The following is a 16,184-nucleotide window of genomic DNA, read 5'->3' as shown; positions in this document are numbered from 1 at the left end:
TTTTCAATTAATTTATCTTGTGCCACATATATCATCCAGCAATTATACATAGAAAATGTCAACAATAATACAGCGAAAACAGTAGAAACAAATAATATCATAAAGAGACAGCAGAATTCAAAACCTTTTATAGGGCTCCCTTATATCTTACTTGTAGTGCTTTATCATGTTTTCCTTGCATGCAGATGCGTATGTTTTCTCTTCTATTGCTTTCATAGGAACTTGAACAGTTGTATTATCATAGTACAATTCAGGTAAAAGTATTATGCAATCTAGACTCTAGAGACTCTAAACGGCTACAAAAAAACCAAAAACCAAATCAACATATAGCTTCATCTACTGAACCATTACATTTGCTATTTTTGAATTTTGTATAATTCACAGTATGTTCTACTTTGCATATGTTTAAAAATGTATTTCTCTGGTTCTTTCAAAGGCCACTGGGAAAAAAATTTGTTGCTAAAATTTATAGATGTAACCAACACAGTCATGAATCTATTTCAGGTTTTTGCATCGTTTGTCTCTGAGCAAATTAAAGCAGGGCAAGATGTTTTGGATGCAGCCATAGCTCATAAAGAAGAAAATTCACATGCAATTATTATTGATGGAAAGTCACTTGAGCTTGTTTTCCTGGACAACAACCTTAAGCAAATGTTTCTAACATTAGCTCTTCAGTGTGACTCTGTGATTTGTTGTCGGGTTTCTCCAAAACAGAAAGCACTTGTGACAGAACTTGTACGCCATGATGGCCATAAAATTTGTTTAGCTATTGGTGATGGTGCAAATGATGTTGGTATGATTCAGAAAGCAAATATTGGTGTTGGCATTAGTGGTGTTGAAGGGCAACAGGTATGTTCTTGTCCTAAATAAGTTAAATCATTCTAAGAAGGATAGCAGCTCTGCTTTTATCCTCAATAAGTTAAATCATTCTTGCTTTGATTGTATCACGGGGATGAGGTCTCACATATCCCTTTTTCTTGCTTTTTTTTGTATCCCTAGTGTTTGTTTCGGTGCATGAACGGTATGCCATGACATACTGATACATTTGCATTTTGATTTCTGTGCAGTTCTTAGGATTAGTGAAAAATGAACTTGACATGACTATTATGTTATCATACAGGCATCTATGGCAGCAGATTTTTCAATAGCACAGTTTCGCTTTCTTGAACAACTTCTTTTGGTTCATGGTGGATGGTGCTATAATCGGATCTCATTCATGGTATTTAAGAATGCCAGCTTTATAGACATAGTTCCCTATTTTGCATTTTAAGCCACTTTTAAATTATTCTATGCAAAATGTCCTTGTGGGAGCTCATTAAAATTAAATATTTGTCAGCATTTTTAATCAAATTTCACTGCAACATTCACTTCTATTGCAGGTGAAGTACTTTTTCTACAAGAACTTCGTCTTTGGGTTTTCCATTTTCTTCTGCAATGCATTGACCATGTTCTTGGGACAGTCAGCATTTCAAGATTGGTTTTTATCATTGTACAATGTACTATTTACAGCATTACCTGTTGGTGTGGTAGCCGTTCTTGACCAAGATGTGAAATCAATTTATCGGTTGAGGTATCCAGCTCTCTACATGCAGGTAGAGTTTCAGTGCTGATACCAACAATTTGAAATCTGGCATGTTTCAAAGTCTTTTATGAAGCTCGTTTTTTATGTGAGTTTGTGAAAGCTTATGTATCTGTATTCTCTTTTGAAATACTGATCTCTCAAAATATGAATATGCCTGTTTATGCAAAGTATGCTATTGTTTTTAATATATAGAATAAATCAATTGAACACAGCTCTGGGTCACGTGCAGGGCCAAAGAAATCAATGCTTCACAGCATGGAAAGTAACTCTGTGGCTAGTAAATGGCATTATTCAGGCAGGCACTGAGCTTATTTTTCCTTGAAGTTTAGGGCCTTCTTCCCTAGATGGGCGTGGTTTATGAAGTTTCTCAAATTGTGTTCTATAGACTGCTCTGTAAAACTACATTTTTATCTTATTTTTATGTTTTGTAGATTTTTTGGTGTGTGGTCTTTACTTGGTAGTGTTATCATAGATTCTCATCAAGTCTGATATGATGGCAGGCACTTCTTTGTGTTTCTGTCGTTTTGCTCGGCTATTCTAAGTACTCTGACAGGGAAAATGGACAAATGGTGGGCATATACACAGTTGGAACAACAATGTTCACAAGCATTGTACTAATTGTGAACCTTCAGATGGCGATCACAATCCAGGTGTTATGTTTTTTTTGCTGAAATCATATCAGTGTGTTTTTTCCTTTGGTAAAATTTGCATATTGTATACAAGGGATGAGACTTAAAATTAAAGGAGAGCAATTAGCATTTCAAGGCATTGAAACAAAATCGAATTTCTCTCATTTATGTCTGAAATATTTATTAATGTGATTCATGCTAAAGTTCCAATGTCAATGGTTGCAATGAGCAAGACCTTTATGCACATAAGCCCATTGAAGTGATATACGTACATAATTTGTGTCAATCACAAGTTCCTAATGTGTTCAAGCATTTTGTGTTCATGGTATTTACTATTTATACCTTTCTATGGAAGTATCTAATGACGTTTTATATCATATGAAGACGGTGGTGTCTTCGTTAGATGATGTGATTAATTCTAATGGAAGAGCTTTAAGGGGTTCTTGTTACATTCACAAAATTACACTAATTCATTCTTGAGCAATGAACTAGAAGGCATAGAACATGACAAATTTTGAATACTCAAACAGAAATGTGTTGAAGTTTCTAAGTCTACCAGTTAGAAATGCTCCATGCACTTTACTGATTTATTCCTACCTACTTGTTCCGTTACTTAACAAGTTATTTACAATGTAAATACTGAAAATAAACAGTAGTGCATGCTCAACATATTACAAATCATCAACTGAAGGAAACAAAAACAAGCACACAAAATGACACTATTATTTTTGGACCAATGTCCCCGGAAAAACCCAATGCGGGAAAACTGGTGCAACTATCTGAGGGTTTTCTTATTAAGCAATTTCAAAGTACAATCTGGTTGCCAAATCCGGCTTACCCAACAGAGAATGCCCTTGGCAGTAGTACCTCTCAGTCTGAGACAAATGTCCCAGCTGAAACCCCGGATAAACCCTCTGGCAGTTCCTCAGCTCCAATCTGCCCCAAAAACCCCAGCGTCTACCTTTTTGGACTGCGTCAGCCTCTCTCTGCCCAACGTTGGCCCTGCGTCACCCTGAATGGGCCTGCGTCAGCCTCAGGAGGCCCTGCGTCAGCCTTCTGGCCCTCTGCGTCAGCTACGCTGGCCTCTTTGAAGCACTGCACAACTCCTGGCTGCCTCTGCGTGAGCCCTGGCTGGTTCTGCGTCACTCTCTCTGGCTCCTGCGTTGATATCCCGACACTATCTCTGCCTCACTGTCTCTCTATACTCACCGCCCCTCAGTTGCAACTTCGATCACTGATTCTATCTCTCTTAGCAAACCTTGCTCTAGAGGATAGAATGACTGATCATCTGGTGTGTTCTCCAAGTGACCCTCAAGCCTCCTTTTATATTTTTCTCGTTGACATATCAACGGTCAAGATTAAGTCCCTAATCAACGGCTAAGATTAGATCTGGCTTGATCCACGTCTTTTGGACCATTCCAACACAGTTTTATATTAATCCACATTAATATTTTAATTTCCCTAAGTTTAAACTTAGGGACTCCATTAAAAATATTAATTAATTTAATATCTCCCAAACTGTTTAGAATCTGCCCAAACCCTTTCTGGGTATTGGAGATTTCATGTGCCCCAACCTCTCCACCAAATTTCGTGGCTAGAGCACATCCGATGCTACCCCAAATCAACAAAATGGAAATCTTTTTGTAGAATGAAAGAATGCTCATCTCTGAAATAAAATTAAAATGAAAGTAATGTCTACGAGTGACCTGTTACCACAAAACCTAGCAGGCGTAGTGCAAAGCCTCATTAGGTTCGTCTAGACCTTGTAGCAACAAGAGATAGGCCACCGCTGTCACCTCAACTGCCTTTCTCCAACTATTTAGTGGCAATTGAACCAGATGGGAGGATTTCCTATATACAAATCACCTAAGGATATTCAATAAGAAGGGTTCAAGGCAATGTTGCACAAAGTGGGGACGTTTTTTGGAAGCGGATTCGCAGAAGCGCCATTTCCCAAAAATCTAGGAAGCGAAGCGTCTTAGAAGCGTCCACTATATATATATATATGTTAATATTTTTTGCATTTTTATTCAAAAAAATATATCAAAAATACCAAATTAGTTGTAGAATACATGAAAACATGCATATTTTTACATAAATCAAGATAGATATGGCATCCATTGTATATCAATGATTAATTATTCCAACATCAACCATCTAGATGCATCAACTATCTAGAATCTAGATTCCTCTTCTCTTGTCTAGCCTTTGCCTCTACTTTGATTCTCTAGGGATTTTAGTGAACATTCCCCAATTTTGATCGAACGGCCTAATCCAACCCTTATAATATGGTAGATAAAGCTTAACATGTTTGATCAATGATTTTGACTTGAGTGAAGGGTATATTTTTGCTAAGGCCATGACAAAGGAGTTCAATAATCAACAACACCAACACTGGGGTACATATAGGGCTCAATGCTCTTGATTAAATGCCGATCACATGTTGTCATACATGATATAATCCAGTGAAACACCACAATCCCATTGACCCTAAAAACTGTTAAGTTTGTTGGATTTTGAATGGGATATGAAATTCTATTTGCTCAATATGAAGTCTGACGAGGTTGGAACCTCTCAAACATCCTGAGTCATTTCATGGTAATGTCAAAAGTGAGTGTATTCTCCTCTATCTTTCATTTTCATCCTTTTACTTTAAGAATTTAACATTACCATTAGGGAGCATCTAGGAAGCGTGTAGGGAGCAACGCTCCTCAGGACTGTGTGAACCATCCACCTTCTCTTAGATCCGCTCGCAATTCGCAGTGGATACATGCCTGAACCTCCACGGATCCATAACTGATCCTTTCTGGATCCATCGATCGGGTTAGCCGAAACTGCGGGTTAGGTCCCCACGGAGCTGATTTTCCAAGAATTGCCTAAAAATGGCAGAACCATAGATCCGAGTTTCGTAGGAGGATCAATGGTGGATCCGTATGGGACGTGGTTCCACATCGATATCCTTGGGGAGGGGTTGCGGATCCTGCAACATTGGTTCAAGCTAATGGATGAAGTCTACTGATTGGGATAGGGCACTGGCAGAGTTAGGAGGGCTAAGATAATCTTTACCATAGTAAAAACATTTTGTCCCTAGACCACTTATGCAAATTAGAGGGCTGTTATAAATTAGGATTTGATATATATTCAATGATGGGGTATGCAATATCGTTTAACAGCTAGAAGAAATAGCCTTATGATGATAGATCAATAAAGTATCAAAACTATCAATTATATATGCAAGGCTTAGGGTATATAATTGATTTTTTATGGCTGAAACATGCATAAAACAACAATATAATGATGACATCAACCCTAGAAGTGGGGTTTACAATGCAATAACTGCTAGATTTTTCTTTTTGACAATTATTTAATGAAATTCCTACTTAGAGGACAATAACATATCAAGTAAAATTAATTTTTAGCTAACATGGCACGTCCTCCCCCCCTTGTGTCATGTATTTCACGTTAGACACAACACGTGTGACACATGTTTGACGTGAGTTTGCCTCGTGCCCTGTTTGCAAGACACGAGTTTGATTGGTGTTGGACACGGGCTCTTCTGGTGTCCCGAAATTGGGACACATGTCCAATGAAAAAGCATCATAAAATCAATTTATTGCCTCGTTCTCATGTAATTCAGTCACAAATTTGGAGCTCTCAAAGGTTTTGGAGTACAACTAAGGGTGATTAAGCAATGTTAGAAGGGATTGCAAGTGTTAGGAACTGGATTTTTCCAGGCCCTACCAATGCCATGCATTTAATGTTTATGTTAAATTCTTAAAGTAAAAGTGATATTCTCCTTTATCTTTCATTTTCATCCTTAATCTTTCATGGTAATGGTAAATGAAGGATAAAGGAGAATGTCACTTTTACTTAACTTTTTCACATTACCATTAGTTGATTCGGGATGTTTAAGAGTGGTTCCGACCTCATTGGATTTCATATGGGAAAAGTAGAATATTAGATCCCACTCAAAATCCAACAGACTTAACAATTTTCAAGAATTTAGGATTGGAAGAATTGCAATGTTTTTGTTGGAGTATGTCATGTATGAGGGTATGGAACTAACGTTTAATTAGTAGGATCAAACCCTCTATGTACCTAGATGTTGGTGGCATTGATTGTTGAACTCCTCTATCATGACCCTAGTCAAAATGTACCCATCACTCAAATACAATCTCGATTTGACATGTTAAGCTTTTTCTATCTTATTTTAATGCTTAAAGGGTGATGTTGATGATGAGGATCCCGATATAGGCAATGATTTTGATGTTATGTAATACTAGTTATCTATTGTAGCATGATTTATTTTGGACTCTACAAGCCATTTAGGGTCTCTTTGTTGATGTATTTTTGGTTCAAAGATGGATTACACTTGTGCTATTTTGGTTACATGGATTAGTTGTATGATTGAATTTGTATCATCATCATGTAAATGTTTTATATATTTCGTCTTTTTTGTAATTCACTAATTTGTCATATTTTTTAATATATAATATATAACGTGTCCTTTATGTCATGTTTTGGGGGGTCACCATGTCATGTGTCGAAGACTTGTATTTTCTTGTCCTCGATGTCTTGTGTCCTCATGTCATGTGACTTAGTCTTTTAGCAATATTCCAAAGAAACTCTCTAGATATCTAGAATTTTAGAGATAAAAGCGAAAAAACAATTAATGTAGAGAGATTGATCACCACCACCTAAACTAGTGCCTTGATCTAAATGGGCAATGAGTTACCTATGGAAAACTCAATGGGGATTCTCTTGCTAAAGAGGGTGAGAGGGCTAAGACCTCTTCTTACAATCCTTAGTGGCTTCCTTAATAGGGAAATTTTAAAGTCAGGAGATGCACAAATCTGAGTTCTCTTGAATGATTTAAGGAATTTTTTTTTGCATAGCATAGAGATGTAATATTCCTAGATAAATATAACAATTTTATTCCTTGCATCATGGGTTTCATGAGCAAGATGTGTGTACCATAGGTCAAGGACATCTTCTTGATGTCTTTAGGATTTTGTGTCTTAACATAACTATTATGTAAGTCATGTCAAAAAGATCTACGCTTCAAATGAATAAGTGTCACTATCCCTTGCAAGTTGGCCTAAAATGAAAAACAGTGATCTCCTTAAGTCGGCCCAGCTCATGGCTCACATGTCGGCCTAATATATGTCAACGCTGACTCATATACATAACGCATGATGTGGCATTACAAGCTCAGAACTTCGGATCATCTCTGAAGAAGAAAAAGCGAAGAAGGAAGACACAAAACCGCATTAACTCGGAGAAGCTCGGATAACAATTCCGTCTCTCGGTGAAGTGCAGAACACAGTCTATCCAATGAAGAAATCATCACAGTAAGGACTATCTCTCGGTGAAGTCTATCTCTCAAACACAGATGATCTATACTCTCTAGGTGTAAGACTATCGTATCACTCCCAACATATCGAAGAATTCAACACATTGTCAAGTGAAGAATTGTGGTAGCCGAGAAGCAATGAACTGTGTTAAGAAGACAAATGCATTAGGAGGCCGAAATCTTAAGGAGTGTAGTAAAGGCTAAAGACTGTGAAACAAAGGTCGGATAGTACAAGGGATAGTGACAAGCATATTGAAGGTAATCTTGAGTCAAAGATTTGTCAAGGGTCTTGGTATTCATACACTAAACATCTATAATGTTGAAGTTTCTAAGTTTACTTAGTTAGAAACCCTCCATGCACTTTATCTGATTTATTCCTACCTACTTGTTATTTTCCTTAACAAGTTATTTACAATGTAAATACTGAAAATAAGCACTAGTGCATGCTCAACATATTACAGATCAACAACTAAAAGAAACAAGAACAAATACACCACATGACACCATTATTTTTGGACTAATGTCCCTGGAAAAACCCAATGTGGGAAAACCGGTGCAACTGTCTGAGGGTTTTCTCATTAAGCAATATCAGAGTACAATCTGGGTGCCGAAACTGGCCTACCCAACAGATGATTTCCTTAGCAGTAATACCTCTCTGTTTCTGACAAATCTACTGGCTGAAACCCCAGATAATCCTTCCGACAGCTACTCAACACCAATCTGCCCCAGAAATCCCAGCGTCTGCCCATTCTGGACTGCGTCAGCCTCTCCTAGCCTGATGCTAGCCCTGCGTTAGCATATCTTGGCCTGTGTCAGCCCCAGGAGGCTCTGCGTCAACTACGCTGGCCTCTCTGGTGCTCTGCATAGCACTTCGCTGCCTCTACGTGGCCTTGCGTGAGCACTGACTGCTCCTGCGTCACTCTCTCTGGCTGCTCTTCTACTCTCCCGACACTATCTCTGCCTCTTGTCTCCCTGTACTCAATGCCCCTCAGCTGCTTTTTGATCACTGATTCTATCTCTCATAGCAAACCCCGCTCTAGAAAATAGAATCACTGATCACTTTGGTCTGTTCTCCAAGTGACCCTCAAGCCTCCTCTTATACTTTTCTCTTTGACAAATCAACGACCGAGATTAAGTCCCTAATCGATGGCTAAGATTAGATTTGGCTTGATCCATGTCTTTTGGACCACTCTAACACAATTTTATATTAGTTCACATTAATATTTTAATTTCCCTAAGTTTAGGCTTAGGGACTCCATTAAAAATATTAATTATTTTAATATCTCCCAAACTGTTTAGAATCTGCCCAAACCCTTTTTGGGTATTGGAGATCTCATGTGCTCTAACCTCTCCACCAAATTTTGTGGCGAGATCACATCCGATGCTACACCAAATCAACATATAAGAAGAGATTCAAGGGTTTTACTTTCAAGAGGAGAGGTTTTGTCCTGGCTTGGAGCCAACATACTGTGTATATGTTCTACTGTTGATCTTCTATTTTGATAACTGTTTGAAGAACACACTAACATAACGAAGATAAGCATATAGAAGAGAAATACAACACAAATGTTATCAATAAGTTTGAAGAAGAATCACTACGCCATTATTTGCCCTAGATTCTTCAACAAGATTTACTACTACATAATAATTAAAACCCTCAGCTGCTGCACCGGTTTTCCCACATTGGGTTTTTTTGGGGACATTGTCCAAAAACAAATGTGTTGATGTGTGTGTTTATTTCTCTCCAGTGTAGTATCTAGTTTCCGCAGTATTTTATTTTGCATAGGTTGTAGTGTATGTATTTCAGTATTTGCCGTAGAAAATGGCAAGTAACTTGTTCAAGTAATTTAACAAGTAGGTGAAATATTATTAGTTTGTTGCAGTAGGAATCAGGTAACCGATTTTTCACACATTTCTCCCACATGCTTGCTATAGGTGATGTAGGGCCTCCTTTGGATGACTACATGGAGGAGGAGGCACCATTTGGAGTTGTAAACATGCACTTTAGGACTTTATTGGAGTGAGGAGCACACTTGGACCATTGTCTCACGGTCCTTGTTTCCTTCTTGATTATCTTGGAGGATGACATCATGGTGGAGACTAATTTCTTCCACGTGTTTGGGTTATTTTTTGCATTATGTTATGTTTTAGAGCTATTTCATGGTCGACTTGTGACCTTTGACCCAGTTGAATGGTCAAGTAAACTTTTTAGGGGTTTTTCTTGTAATGTCAATGAAATAAGATGTGGTTACACTCATGTAAAATTGTAAATAGAGGGAAGCCTTGTTCATTTTTCCTCATCATTCATTTGTCACACTTCCCTCTTTTTATAAGTGCACATCAGCTCTTTGTTGCTTTCTTCTTGGCCACAATGTGATTTCTATTGTACAAATTACTCTTTGAGGTGGATCTTTTGCTTGAAGTTGGTTTTTTGGGATTGATTGAAGAGATTCTTGTGGAAATTTTGTAAGTTTATTGCATTTCTTCTATATTTTGCATGTTATATTGTGTAAATTAGGGTTTCTACATGTGGCATGGTTAAAATTGCTAAATTTATCTAGAAATTTTGATCTTCTATGCCATGCAAAATTGTTTTCCTTGAATCCTTTAAGAGAACTCCAAGTTGTGCATCTCTTAAATCTAAAATCTCCCTATTAAGGAAGCTGCTAGGGTTTGTAAGAAGAGGATTTAGCCCTCTCACCCTCTTCAACAAGGATGTCCTCATTGAATTTTCCCTAGGTAACTCTATTGCCAATTTACATCAAGGCACTAGTCTATGTGGCGGGGATCAAACCTTCTACTTTTACTAATTTCTCTCTTCACTCTTAAATTTTAGATATCTAGGGTTAGGGATAGGGTTTCTTTGAATTACTGCTGAAAATAATTTTGTTAGATGTGTTATTACTCTCTAAGTATGATTTGCATTAAATAATTGCTAAAAAGAAAATCTAGCATTTATTTCATTATTGAAACCCTATTTCAAGTGCTTACATCATCCTTATATTGCTATTTTATGCATGCTTTAGCCATAAAAACTCAATTGCAAACCCTAAACCTTGCATATCTCTTTGATAGTTTTGATTCTTTGTTGATTTATTATTAAAAAACTATTTCTTCTGGCTGTAATATGACATTGCATGCCGTATCATTGAAAATCTATCAAACCCTCTTATAACACCCCTCTAATTGGCTTAAGTGCTCTAGGGATTGAGTGACTATACTTTAGTGAAGATTATCTTAGCCCTCCTGGCTTGCCAATACCCTATCCCAGTCATTAAACCTCACTTATCACTTTGAGTCCTTATTGAATATCCTTAAGTGATCTATGTAGGGAAGCCTCCCTTTTGGTTCAAACACCACTAAACAGTTGGAGAATGCTTGCTGAGGTGATAGTGGCAGTTGATCTCTTGTTGCACTATGGTCTGGATCTGCCTATTGAGGCTTTGCAGTAAGCCTACCTAATTTTACGATATCAATACCAAATGTGAAAAAATAGAGCACATGACCACATCACATAACCATAGAAGAAAGGATATTTAAGTACACATGCAATGACAACCTACAATTATACAATAACACTCCGATTCACAGTGAGGACATAAATTAAATGACTTCGAGTACCTGTATTTGTACAATTCTCTTGTTCTTGGTTTGTCCACCTCTTTGTTATTTATAGTGAGATTCTCTTTGATAAGTGTGATGGTATATTTTTATGAAAGATTCTTTGCATTTATCACATATGAAACATTGCCTGACAATATTCTCTAGTGATTTTATTCGTACGTAGCACTCCTTTTTCTCCTTTCAGTTGTATTCTATTTCTCATGGTCTTAGAATTCATGGCTTTACTATTCTTTTATGTCAAGGACTTCTATCTTTTTAGCTTTGTCAACATTTGAATTTGACCGACATTCTGAAGTTTTTTTTTTCCCTGGGAAAATCCGTAAAAACTTTCATTAATATGAAGAGATTTACATATATATCAGTATATCAGGATCTGTGATCACTGTAGGATCTGTACAAAAGTTCAAAATTTACATCAATACATTCTATCAATTGTCTGTAAATGTGTTGTTTCAATTTCTGCAACTATTCTGATAGCATAATCCTTGTGAATTTTCTGTGTTTGCTGTGCAAAATCAGTGATCTGTGGATGCTGTTTCCTTATTTTATGCGAGGTGAGGACCCCCTGTTGGGTAGTCCTGATCTATATATGGCCGGTGGTAGTATTTCTGTTGCTGCTGGTCCAAAACTTCCGTAATCTCCCAGATGCCACGATCCATCACCGCTGCCTCCTTGGATAATTTGTCAGCGTCCATATTATGCTCCCTGTAAATGTGTGTAACAGAGATATGTGAGAAAGCATCTTTTAATCGCTGCACTTCATCCATGATAGCTCTGAGTGTGTGCATGTGACAAATCGTGATATCATTGAACCAATTTATAACAGTCTGCGAGTCCCCAAAGATGTTAATTCTAGTGTAATGATGACATAGTGCAAAATGCAAGAGGTGCCGCAGTGTGATGAGCTCTGCATAATTATTGGTTCCAATGCCCAAGCCAGCTTTGATGTGAAAGGAATGAGTAAGGTTATGATGCAAAATGATGCCCCCCCCACAACTCTGAGCATTTGCCGCTCCATCAAAGTATGCCCAAGGGGTGGATTGATCAATATTGGGCGGAGGATTTGGATGGCGAATTTTTGGGGGAGGCGGCTCAGGTAACTCTCTGTAAGCAGAGATGATTCCAGCTTCGATGAGGGGCCAGTGGGGTGCTATATCCTCAAATGTCCATCTGTTCCGAACTTTCCACAAAGACCATAGAATGATAACAGGCAGGTTGATCAGTTTCGTGCCCTTATGCCTCGCTGTCCAATCTATCCATGAGCTGATCGGATCGGGCCCGCTCCAGTCGCCATTGAATGGGATGAAGGGTTTTATGTTCTGCCAGATCTGTTGCATCATCGGACAGTGAAGGAATAAATGAGATATGGTCTCCGAGTCAGATTTGCAGAGAATGCACCACGGCGGGCCCTGTATGGCGCGCCTCATAAGGAAATCACCTGTGGGAACCTTGCTCCGGAGTACACACCAAGTGAACATTCTGAAGTTGTAAACAAAGAAATATTAATGCCAACAATAAATCCTCGCCATAATCACCTTTGCCTCACAGCATTCTATCAAGCCAATTTGGTTTTTTTTACATGTCATAAGCTTCAAGTTAATTCTATCTTTTGATGATTTATTCTACTTTCTTGCACATGATGAAGCTTTTCACTTTTTAAATGACATGAGCTAAGATTAAATGTCTTCATTGTTCCAGTATTGGACATGGATTCACCATGCGGCTATTTGGGGAGAATGTTTCATCTGGTTCATGTTTTTGCTACTGTCGGGGGAACTACCACACGGAAGGATGATTGAGCTGCACAAACTTTTTATTTCAGTCCTAGCACCAACTTGTAGTTTCTACATTATTGTTATCATGGGAACAGTAATTGCATTGCTCCCTAGTTTCGCAGTTATGTCTGTTTTTAGGTAAGTAACATTAAAATATTTGTTCTAGAAACAATGCTCCTTTTCATGATAAGAATGCAATTTCATTCGAGTAATTGTGGTTCTCTTCTCTGATATCATTTGCAGAAATTTCTTTCCAGAGGATTATCAAATTATACAAGAGATCGAAAGAAATGATCAGAGACATGTTTCAACTTGCACTAAGAAAACTTCTTCTGAACTAGGATTGGAACTTACACAACCCAGAATAAATGGAAGTGCGGCTTCACCTGGTTTCAAATATGCTCACTCAAGTGGTATGTGCATTAATTCTTTTTTATAATAGTCTTACTGACACCACAGAAATCACTCTTTGCAATTGATTTTGTTACCACCTTGCCTTCCTGACTATTATTAATTCTTTTCATTTCATTCAAAACCGCTTTTGATTCTTTAGAAAAATCCCGTACTTAGATTCTGAATTATTTATAAAGCCACAAGGAGGGAAACATTGCTGATAGAACATCACTGCACAAACCATATACAATGGAGAAAAGATGAGGTTAAGGTCAGGGCCTTGAAATATACGATGACTTACAGAGAATTTCATCTTTTTATTGCACTATAAATGTGCAATATAGACTTGAAGGAACACAAAACAAAATTTGCAACACCATCGCGTCAGTTGCTGTAAATCAGAAGGTATCTAGTTTAGGTTTAGCTTTCTATGACTTCACATGAAACCCAAAAAGTGTTAATTGAAGACTAGAATATGATAACATGCTTTACAAGCACTACGAGCTGTTTTGCTCTTTTGGGTTATTGAATGTGGTGCTCCTATACTGTATTTATCACCAAACCATTTCATCAAAGATATTAGAGCAAATATCCTCGCACATTGACTTGTAAAATATGTTATATGCAAAACTTTAACAAGCTATAAAAATACACCCATTTTCAAACTGGAAAAGGAAAAACAAAGAATTTTTTGTTTTAATTGACATTAAAGTTTCCTTTGACTGTTAAATGAACAATATGTACATAGTTTTATACAAGGAGAGGAGGGTACACTAGGTTGAGTCATAGTTTTAAAAACTGGAACCAGGTTTTGAACTGGCCCCCTATCTAATTGAGATATGAATCAGAACCAGATCAAACTGGATTGAACCGGATTCAATAAACTGGATTTGAAAAAAGTACATAAAATAATTTATTTTTAATGAAAAAATTTAATAATTAATTTTTAAAAATAAACAATTTATTTTTAAGGTTTCAAACCATTAAAGACAAAATATACAAAGTTTGCACATCTATATACCATGTAAGGGTGAATATATCAAATTGGCACAAAGTGCAATACATATCAACAACAAAATACATAATCAATGAGGCTCTAAGTAGCATCTACCAAAAACAATGGTACAAGTTACTGGGCCACTAGCCTACTACAAATGACTGATCACATGATCACTCATCAAACTCATCACTGATTCACTACTACTAGAAATGGGATCATCAACAAGAGCTACATAAATATCATCTAGCTTAAAGTCTTGAGACTTGGATTCCTCAAACATATAATATGGTAGAAATTGAAAAATCTTAACATGCCTAATTAATGATTTTGGTTTGAGTGAAGGATTCATCTCCTCAACTGCATAATATGGTAGAAAAAACTTAACATGCCTAACAATTTATTTTTATTTGAGTGTGTTACCGCAAATCTAGCAGGCCTTGGAGAGGGAAACCCTACAAGACAAAAAGCTAGTCTAAGTGCTAACAATGGGGCAATGGCCCACTGTCACCATAGCCAAGGCCTCCTACTCCTTACGGATTTTCACTGATGGGAGGAGTCCCAGTAGAATAGGATCACGGTCACGTATGAAAAGTATTCTAAGGTTAAGGTATAAGGTGTTCAAGCTAGAGCTGATTTGAAAGAGACACTCAATAATGATTCAAGGGTTCCAAGAAGAAAAATACTCTCAAAGAAAAGCTCTAGAAAACAAGGGTTGACACCTAGGGTTTTGAGATTTTCGGTGAAAACAAGTGTTCACAAGGTCAAGACCAAAGAGGAAGGGTTTCTTGCAATGATAATCAACTACTCCAATGCTCATGAAACCCTCAAGAAAGTCTTGAATTCCAGGGAGAAGAAACTACGGTTTCCCTCTTAGGGCAACATCTAGGGCAAGAGATTTTATGAATGAAATTTGAGTGGATGCCCACCAAAATGATAGGTCATGTAGTCAAGACTTACCTCTTGATGTTTAGGCTCTCAAACCACCAAAAATCCTCCTCCCTAAAATTTCGCTCCAAGCCCAAGTTTTTCTTCCGAGCCTTAAAAGGACCGAATTTGAGAAAATAAATTTATGGAGAAAATTTAAGGTTGATCACCAAGTGATATGACTAGTGCCTTGTCTTATTGGGATATGGATTCTAGGATGTTTAAGATAAACCAAATTCCTTCTAAGGGGATCAAAATTTGATGCCCTAGCTATCAAAATTTCAACAATTATCCACTTAATGGAATAATGGATTTTGATGGAGAATAACGAGAAGTACTCCACTAGGAACATTCATTACATATTACAATGAGTAATGCATACAATATTCATCTAGATATTCTTCAATAAATTGATCTTCAACAAATTATGGCACATAATTTCAACCTAGAATCAATAGTTCCATGCATTAGACATTCAAGAAAAAGATATTCAACAAAAGATTCCACTTACAAGATAACATGCAATATATCCTTCCATTAGACCAAGAAATAACTCCAAAGAATGTCAAAATCAGCTTCCATATATCAAAATGCATCCAAGTATCTCTAAAATCACCCATAAGAAGCAAGTGTGAATTCTCTAAGAGGTCTGAAATTCACAAGTTTGATGATGAATGATCACAAATGAGTTAAGTCACCTGACACGGGGATTTGGGATTCGTAGGATACGAGGATTCGAGAGTCGGATTCGGACATGTTGACCCCCTGGAACAAGACACGTAGGATTCGTTATATATTATTTTATATATATATCTATATATATATATATATATATATATATATATATATATATATATATATATATATATTAAAAATTAGATATTTCTTACACAAAATCTCATTA

General features: G+C 37.1%; 1 protein-coding gene across 1 annotated transcript in view; it reads left to right on the top strand.

Moving 5' to 3' along the window:
- LOC149163015 (putative phospholipid-transporting ATPase 11) overlaps nucleotides 1–16,184 on the top strand; it is a 65,613-nt gene that overhangs the window by 17,216 nt on the left and 32,213 nt on the right. The window contains exons 2-8 of the mRNA XM_089435887.1: nucleotides 505–849; nucleotides 1,121–1,219; nucleotides 1,380–1,592; nucleotides 1,812–1,877; nucleotides 2,083–2,232; nucleotides 12,887–13,101; nucleotides 13,207–13,376. Coding sequence (XP_089292013.1) covers nucleotides 505–849; nucleotides 1,121–1,219; nucleotides 1,380–1,592; nucleotides 1,812–1,877; nucleotides 2,083–2,232; nucleotides 12,887–13,101; nucleotides 13,207–13,376 — 1,258 coding nt within the window. The remainder of the gene's footprint in view (nucleotides 1–504; nucleotides 850–1,120; nucleotides 1,220–1,379; nucleotides 1,593–1,811; nucleotides 1,878–2,082; nucleotides 2,233–12,886; nucleotides 13,102–13,206; nucleotides 13,377–16,184) is intronic.

The sequence above is a fragment of the Pinus tabuliformis genome, chromosome 5_2, assembly GCF_031772625.1.
Source record: "Pinus tabuliformis cultivar Carrire ecotype Pingquan chromosome 5_2, CPIR1, whole genome shotgun sequence".
NCBI classification, from domain to species: Eukaryota; Viridiplantae; Streptophyta; class Pinopsida; order Pinales; family Pinaceae; genus Pinus; species Pinus tabuliformis.
Note: the sequence above shows the minus strand (reverse complement) of the source record. Positions and strands in the feature narration are given on the sequence as shown.